A 9,207-nucleotide genomic window follows, 5' to 3' on the forward strand; every position below is an offset into this window, starting at 1 on the left:
TTCAGTCAGGAGTCTCTGTTGGTGAAGAGAAACGGGTATTTAAGGATCCCGGACGAGCCCCCAGAATGATGGAGAAATGATTTAATAAAAAGTCTCTGGTCATTCAGTTAAGAAGCATTACTCAATTTATTCAGCAAATGCATTTGGGTCCATACAGCAGACAAAGTCAGTGTAAAAGACAAAGACCTCCCTCACTACAGCATTCTTTATAACCTTGATTTAGCCTCCCCCCCTGGTGGCCCTTACCACCGTGCTTGTGTGTGGGAAAGCATTTTCTATTCATACAAGGGAGTTACTTGTGATAGTTTTAGCAGAGTGCAGGTGCGAGGGGGATAAGAAATGTAACTACACATTAGGACAGTCTGTGCTCTCCCGGAACATTCAGATTTATCTGAGTACACAAATGATAACTTGTTGCTGCGTACACATTCCAAGGGACATGGTATTTTTCACTCACACAGGGAAGCAAGTTCGTCCGGTGTTATTGGTGAGTCCAGTGTGTTGGTTTGTTCTTTACTAAGTTGTGGTAGGTCAATGCTGTTGAGAAATTAGTTCATATCTTATTGAATTGGATCCTTTTCCAATGAATAAAGATAAGCGATAAAAATTACGAAAATGTTATTTATTTCTTCGGGTGAATTTGTGGGCTCCCCTGCTGAGTCCTTAATGATGGAGATGGTTGTTTTTGTTTTTTTTATTTCGTTTAATTTGATTTGCCAAGTATTTACCACATGTATTGCTACGGTGGAAATTTTCTTGTCGAAGTCTGTCGATCAGGAATTGTGTTTTCTTATTTGTAATTTAATTTATTTGAAATTTATACTTTCTTAATTCATTCTGGGTTTCCTCTGTAGGCAGGGTCGGCGCCAGAGTGTTAGGGGCGGACGGGCAATCAGCTTTGACAGGGGGGGCATTTTTTTTCACCTCATATAGCCTTTATTAAGTGTATTATCATGTTTTATGAAAGAAATAAACTGACAGAGAGGTGTATACATACTGCCAATTATGCGATCAGGCGCGCATGCACGCACGCATACACATGCTGTTATGTCCACAAAAACAGGTTATAAACTAACACCGTATCCTAACTGGATACGAGCGTCCGACTATCGCGCTGCATCGCGTAGCATCTGACGCTCTCTGTCCACTGAATATGTTAAATCCAGTCCACAACAGGTGTCTGTGCTCGTGAGTTCATCTGCAGATGCTTTAGTTATTAATGTATGCCTTTTTATTAAATTCACTGAAAGACAAGTTGTTACGTTGGTTTGTGTCTTGTTTTAACAGAAACTGCCACCACATTATCTAGTGATCTTCTCCAGCCAGCTGCCACCTTATTTTGATTTCTGTTTTGAAATGAGGAGGTACTGGAGGCTACAGATAACTCCTCAGGCACGCCCTGCGTCTTGCTAGTGCCAAGGTCAAAATGTGCACACACGTAGGTGCTGAGATAAAGTAAACAGGGGGTTACCCAACACATTAATCTAACAGCCTGACTGATTTCTTCATAACTATAATTTAAGTTAATAAAGACTAAATGTGGATGTTTCACTCACCAGTTGTTGTCCCTGCTCAGCCCGCTGTAGTGTAACATTAGTCCATTGTTTTATTCCACAATACTGAACAGAATAATCCAAACAGGTAGAAAAAGTAAGATGTGAGAGGAGCACAGGATGCTTTTTACTCTCTTGGTCCTAATTGTGCTTTAATGCACCAGGTTTGTAGGTCTACTTTCTCTCATTTTTTTTCTATTGAGCTAGATTGAAAAAAACAAAAAAACAAACAAACACGCAAACGGAGCGGATCAAAACGAGGCTTCTTACTGAAATATTGTAGTGACGGTTCATATTTCCCAGAGTTTCCATAGTTGTCTCTTTGCGCTGTGTGTTCGTGTTTTATTTGAACCATTAGTGAGGTGGCCGTTATATTTTTTGACAGGTAGCTCATAATAAAGTTTCACTAGTAAACTTTATTACATATAACTGTGAGCGTCAATGCCTGTGCTGAAATTGTCAGTAATCAAGTTAATATTTTCATTTACATCTAGGACAACTGACCCGGTTTTCTCGGCTCATTTTATCTAAACTAATCAGCCGTTCCTCTCAATATGAGTGACAGGAAAAAATAGGAACCGTGTATCCGATAGAAGTTCAGACAAAACGTCACGTCGCGCTGTGCAGCACCGTGTTGCTGTGCAGCACCGTGTTGCTGTGCAGCACCGTGTTGCTCGCAGCCAGTTGGGACACTCCAATAGAAAGCAATGTAATCAAGCCCAAGTACATGTCCTAGTTGTTTCCTAAATGCAAAACTATCACTGTTTTGCGCTTTATTTTGCATTGCAGTGTTAAGTTCTTCCATTACCAAACTGAATGACTTAATTTTACTAATAGCTTAGCTGTTATTTCAGTTTAGTTTTTTGTCAGGAGAGAATTCAGCTAAGGGGGCACAGTGACCTTTTTGGACGGGCCTGGACCCCCATGGCCCGCCCCTAACGCTGACGCTGTCTGTAGGGTTGCTTGCATTAAATTTCTTTCTTTTTTTGAATGAAATGATTATGCCTCTTAAAACTGCCTTTCCTGTTTCCCATAGAAGTGTTGGTGATGACTTTGGGGAATCATTTATTTCTAGGAGGGATCCCCACTCTTTTTTTTAATGAGACTGTCAAACTGAGGGTCTTTGAGGAGAGATGTATTAAAGCGCCATCTGATGGCTGGTTTATGTAGACGGACTCTGTTCCATGTAAATGTTACGGGGGTATTGTCGCTAATAACGACGGAGTGGATCTTTGATTCTGAAATATTAGATAGATTAGATATAATTGAATTGGTTGAAAAGAAATTGTGAAAAAAGGATGAGTCATCTGTATTTGGGCCATAAACATTACAGATTTTGACTGGGCTATTGTTGATTGATATGTTTATGACGATCAAACGTCCTTCAGGATCTGTGATGGTGGTGTTATGGACAAATGAGACTTTTTTTGTTTATTAAGATACATACCCCTCGTTGTTTTGTGTTGTAGTGAGCTGAGAATAAGTGAATGAATTGTGATGATTTAAATTGATTGTAGTCTGAATCTGAGAGATGTGTTTCTTGTATTAAATATATATATCTGCTTGTAGTTTGGCCAGATGATTCAGAACTTTTATTTGTTTTGGCTGTGTACCAATTCCACGGATATTCCAGGTTCTGATGACATATTGAAAGGGTTGTTATGGTCTAAACCTTAATGTTTACATAGGAGTGTTTGTGTGTGTGTAGCGGTGTACGAGAGAGAGAGAGAGAGAGAGAGAGAGAGAGAGAGAGATATGAGGGGGGTATCTAGAAGAGCAAGGCGGTTATATCCTTATCACGGGTACAACTGTCCATTTATGGAAAGTGAAACTAGAAAACTACTTCATACTGCGTCTTTGTAAGTCCAGAATTGTTTCCTTCATACTTTTCATTTTGGCGGTGACATAGATAAGCTGGGTGGTAATGGTGTTGACAGATTGTAGTAGTGACTTGTTTTATTTTTGTTATATAGCAGTGTTTTATGAGTATGAGTGGGCTCAGTTTTAAAGCTAGAGTGACGATACAGGTATCAAACTAGAAAACCTAAGGAATCAACTGGTGTGTGTTTTTTATGCTAAATGCAGTACCTGTGAGGTTTTCTGGACAATATCTGTCATTGTTTTGTGTTGTTAATTGATTTCCAATAATAAATATATACATACATTTGCATAAAGCAGCATATTTGCAAACTCCCATGTTGATAAGAGTATTAAATACTTGACTAAAAATCTCCCTTTAAGGTACATTTTGAACAGATGAAGAAATGTGATTAATCGTGATTAACTATGGACATTCATGCGATTAATCGCAATTAAATATTTTTATTGATTGACAGCCCTAACCTAAATATTATCTAAACATTTATTTTTTAATCATAATCTTAGCTTTTATAGTTTTTTTGTGTGTTTACAAAGTATGCCACACTAAATAGGCCCACTGGGTTAAGACCTCTTCTGCACAAGTCTGAGTGCTGTCTCTTAATGCACCTCTCTAGTGCATGAGGACCAAATATGATATCACCCATGTCTTTTATTGGGCACTCCCCTTACCTCTCTGCCAGTTTGGGAATGTAATTGGCCGAAAGCCACATGACCATCTATCCAGTCCATCTATGTGTGCCCCATTAGCTGATATATGAATGGATGTATATGATTGGTAGTCTTTTATATTTTCAAATTGGTTTGTGTATTGTATGATGACCCTGATGAAGGCCACAAGCTGAAACATGTTGGTCTAACAATACAGGTGATCTGCATACTACTGGAGTTGCTGGAGTTTTACTTCTTTAGACTCCCATCTCCATGCACCTTGGAAGTAGGTGACATTGTGCTGGAAATCCCTTCTCTGCTTCTGTAATGAAAATGAAAACAGATATTTGTGCAACTTGTTGTTAGGGTGACTTTGCAGCGTGTGGTGTCAGGTTGTCAAAGACAGCACAATCCAAATGTATTTGAATTTACTTCTTTACATGACATGGCAAAGGGTGCGTGACAGAGGGAATTTCAAGTTTTTAGAAGTAACCCCTATGTTTTTTGTTTTTATTTTTTAATAATTCTCTTCTTTAATCCAGTACAAGAGGAAGTGGTCACAGCCTGCTGCAGCCATAGATAAAGACTATCATGAAGGCCAGAGCTTGTATAAGAAAGGAGTACGGAGTCATCTTCCTCTTTCTGGCTGTCTTTGTCTTGATCTATGTGCTACGTAACATGGATGTTCTGGAGGTGAGAACTTGGTATTAGAGGGTCTGCTTGAAGGGTGGACCCTGTTGGAAATGTTTAATATTAGTCAGGTTTCAGGATATTTTCAAATGCAATGTGGCTCAGCAACAGTAATGTTCTTTCATTGCAAATAAATGCAGTTCAATGGTATTTACCCTCTCAATGCTGCACCTTGACCTGGTGACAGCAGCAGCTCCTCTAGCTAGAGAGCAGTGAACAACACTTTGAAAACCTTGACCATTTGATTTTGTGCAATTGAGTAAGGGCCACAGGGGAAGTTGAGAAAGGTAGAAATTCCTGCAGCTAACAGATCAACAGTTCTTATCAACCCCCCCAAAGTTAATTTGAGCTTTGGGATGGGAAAAATCTTCCTTCTTGGCCCCTTTTGCTTTATTTGGTTAATTTGCTTTCAGTGCGTTTGTCTGATGCATGTTTGTCACCATCTCTTTCTCCAGTTTCCACATAAAGTGAACTCCATCAGCATCGTCCCAAGAGTTTTCACTGACCCTGACAAGCATCGCAGCTTCTGCACCTTCCAGCCTTTGTCCCGTGAGGAGGCTCTGGAGGAGCGCTTCCTACTAGACTCTATTGCTTGGCCTGAAACTCCACTTGTTTCTTTGGAGCAGACCAGCGATCCAGCTCACAGCAACTTCACCATTCTCCCAGCGAGGGGAGGAGGACAGTGGCACGTAGGGGATCAGCTGGAGGTTATGATACAGATGTCTGACTTCAAGGGCCGTCCCAGGAAGTCTGGGGGGGACTTCTTACTCGCCAGGCTGCACAACCGGAAGATTGGTGCAGGTGTGGTTGGGCAAGTAGTGGATCATCTCAATGGGAGTTACTCTGCTGTATTCTCTTTACTCTGGGATGGAGGCGCGCAGGTTGAGGTAATGCTAAAAACTATCATGTTAAATGTGATTGTACTGTAGGTGTTTGTAATCTTCTGATTGTTTGCGAAGCCCCGCCCCCCTTAGAAACTGTTGCTATGCCTGTTGACTTTCACTTCTCGCACGGCACATGCCGTTTGTAATGATAACAGTCATGTCTAGAAAGGAGCCCGCAAACTGAGAAATCTGATCTGAGAACTGCAAAAACTTGCAAAAACTCTTGCGAGACTTGTTGCCGATGACCTATCCTAACCTTAACTATTCAACATCAATGTCTAACCTTAACTAATAAAAATCAATGTCTAACTTTACCCATTCGAGGTCAATGCCTAACTTTAGCCATTCGAGGTCAATGCCTAACCTTAACAAACTCGCGAGAGTTTCCCCAGTTTGCTAGCCATTATTAATGAAAGTTTGTGACCCGGCCACCATGTTGAGATCAATTGAGGAAAATACCACCCACCAGCCGGAGTAAAATTTCTCATTTTACAGCTAAACAGTACACTACAAGATGTTTCTGAAAACATTTTACATGAGAAATAGGCATTACAGTAACAGAATATTGATTCATATTTGATCAGTGCTGCCTAGTTTGACCGTTTGATCAGAGTTTGTGAAATGTGAAATGACCTGTGATTGGCCAAAGTCTCCCGTCACGGGCTAGAATTTCTAAAGCCTGAAAACAGAGCCATGAGGAGGTGCAGAAGTCTAGTTTTCTCTCGGAATACAATTGAATTACAATTTGCTGAAAGGTTGTTATGGAATCTTTGCCCAATGATGCCAAAAATATTCTGCCTACTGCCACTTTAATACATTCATTTGTTGCACTTTACCTCTTTTGTTTTTGGTTTTGGAAAGGCTTTGTGAAAACTCTGGTTCTCTATCCAATCAGGTGACGCTGGTTCACCCCGTTGAGGTTATCCCAGTGCTGAACAGGCTGAACAGCGAACAGCCCGACAGGATTTACTTCAACAGCCTCTTCCGCTCAGGCTCAGTCTCTGAAACTTCCATCTGTAACGTCTGCCTACATCCAACCCAGCCTCTGTGCAACTTCACTGACGTCCGTACAGGCGAGCCTTGGTTCTGCTACAAGCCAAAGAGCCTGAGCTGTGATGCCAGGGTCAACCACGCCATGGGATCATACAAAGAAAACATCAAGGCCGAGGAGAAGAAGCTCTTTCAAAGGTGAGGGAGCAGAGAGACAGGACTGGCATTTTGTGTGACCTCAAATAAATACTTCCATCCGGTCTATGTATCTCCTGGGTGGGAAGTTTCAGAAGTTTGTAACTGCAGGCAATTAAGATTGAAAAAAAGATGTTTAAAGATAATACAGATCAAACTAATCAGTCTGAATCATACCAGTTGACTTTCATTAAGGACATTGGATAGTATTTGCTGTGATTTGTTTATTTTTTATTGTAAATTAATTAATAATAATTTATATAGCGCCTTTCAAGAAACCCAAGGACGCTTAACATAGACATAAATAGACACAACAAACGGAACATAACAGTAGCTAACTTTTGGAGCCATAAAGCTCCTCTACTATATATCTTTTTTAGGACATTACACATTACTATTACCGGTTTGTTTTACTGTCTTTGAGGGACACGGGATTGTTTTCCCCCAAAAGGGGGCGTGGTCTGGATGACGTATTACCGGTCTGATGTGTGAAAATATGAATTAGTGCAGCTTTAACTCACAAAAATGGATTTTTAGAGGTCAAGATTTGTGTAATGTTGAATGAACTTTCAAGCAATTGTTTTCCATTTTAGTGTTCGATCTTTCTAGTTTTAACTTCATTAAATGATTCCAAATGTTTGTCCTCCTTTCTTATATTTATATTGTAAAAGATATTTTATTGTGTGTGCTTTTCTTCAGCGGTGTTAACTTGAAAGTCTACATGCGGTCTTCAGGACCTGCCAGTGTCACTGTGTTGCCACAAAAGGAAGGTAAAGCATGATTCTTCTTACTGCCTACGATAATAATTCAAAACTGAATGTGCTACAGACAACGAAAGTGAAACAGGCTGAAAAAAACATACTAATTTCTTCTGGCATTCTCCTGCAGAGACATGTATTCAGCCCAGTTTGAGAAGAGCGCTGGTAGCATGGAGCACTAGGCTAAAAGTTCATGAACGTGGCACCAGCTGTTAGCCGTGTATCTAGTCCCTCAGGACTAAGAATAGTCCATAAGATGTTCATACAGTCACTTTATATCTTAGTTTTGGTCTTTTTATGGGATAACCCACCCTTATCCTTCAACTTCCTCTCAGCTCAACCAAAGGTGCAAAGCAGCAGTGTGACATCTGGTCCTTCTGGTTTTTACTACCAGGATGTGTGGCGAGCACTAGGTGGCACCACAGTTCAACAGTTCCAATTCAACACTGCTGCCATGATTCAGTGTCTGAAAGGAAAGGTGGTCCACATGTATGGAGACTCCACCGTCAGGCAGCTGTTTGAATTCCTCAACGCAGCTCTACCAGGTAACTGATCCACGGGGATTTCTGGGAAGAGTTTGATTTTGTTCCCACTGAAGCTCATTCTGTTCCCTCTGTAATACTTTTAGATCTGAAGGAGTTTGACCTGCACAGCCCAGAGAAAGCTGGACCTTACATGTCCTTGGACTATGCAAACAACATCTTGTTGACGTCCCGCTTCCACGGCCCTCCTATCCGTATTGTCGTCGTCTCAGCCAGCCAGCTTCGGTACATTGCCAATGAAATAGATGGCTTAATTGGAGGCACCAACACTGTCGTCGTTTTTGGCATCTGGGCTCACTTCGGCACTTTCCCGATGGAGATCTACATCCGGAGGCTGCAGAGCATCCGCAGGGCGGTGGTGCGGCTGCTGGACAGGGCTCCAGGCACGCTGGTCGTCATCCGAACCGGGAACCCCAAAGCTCTGTCGCTTACTATCTCTCTAACCAACAGCGACTGGCACTCGTGGCAGTGTAACAAGGTGCTCAGAGCCGTGTTCAAAGGACTGAATGTTCATCTGATCGATGCCTGGGAGATGACCCTGGCCCACCACCTGCCGCACGACCTTCACCCAGCACCTCCTATTATTAAGAATATGGTTAACGTTCTCTTGTCCTACATGTGCCCTCAAAAGGGTGGCTAGATGTGTGTTTGTTTGGGAGGGGGAGTGGGGATTAAAGCACATGCTGAGTTTACTTGTTATCTCTGTGTTTCTATCAAGTCCTGTTTTTTTCATTCAGGCAACCCATGCACCGACTAGACTGACTACATTTTTTCTAATCGATTTTTAATCAGGGATTGTTGAGTGAGCACAAAAGAAACAGAACTGGATGGAGTTGGACATTCTAAACTGATAAATGATCACACTCAACGCATGACGTCATGGCCCGTGTCGATAGTCCCCAGGAAATTCGGGAAATCACTAACCGAAGTAGGATCAGATTAAGCAGATTCCGAAAAAGGTATCATTGTCATGAAACTTCCATACAGAAGCCCTGTCCATAATAAGACAGTCTACGAAACATACTATGGGGTTTCTAGTTACAATAGGCGAAGAATCTTGTGGATC

At 41.4% G+C, this 9,207-nt stretch overlaps 1 protein-coding gene across 2 annotated transcripts; it reads left to right on the top strand.

The window, feature by feature from the left end:
* The first annotated feature begins 4,430 nt into the window (after positions 1 to 4,430).
* Positions 4,431 to 8,904, top strand: LOC119482566 (NXPE family member 3-like). Of its 2 annotated transcripts, XM_037760213.1 has the most exons (6): positions 4,431 to 4,775; positions 5,228 to 5,659; positions 6,552 to 6,844; positions 7,541 to 7,611; positions 7,935 to 8,144; positions 8,228 to 8,904. In XM_037760213.1, the coding sequence occupies exons 1-6, from the start codon at positions 4,674 to 4,676 to the stop codon at positions 8,779 to 8,781; spliced, it is 1,662 nt and encodes a 553-aa protein (XP_037616141.1). In that variant the 5' UTR covers positions 4,431 to 4,673; the 3' UTR covers positions 8,782 to 8,904. The 2 variants fall into 2 exon arrangements, with proteins under 2 accessions (XP_037616141.1, XP_037616142.1); XM_037760214.1 differs by lacking the exon at positions 7,935 to 8,144.
* The last annotated feature ends 303 nt before the right edge of the window (positions 8,905 to 9,207 follow it).

This window comes from Sebastes umbrosus, chromosome 23, assembly GCF_015220745.1.
Source record: "Sebastes umbrosus isolate fSebUmb1 chromosome 23, fSebUmb1.pri, whole genome shotgun sequence".
NCBI lineage: Eukaryota > Metazoa > Chordata > Actinopteri > Perciformes > Sebastidae > Sebastes > Sebastes umbrosus.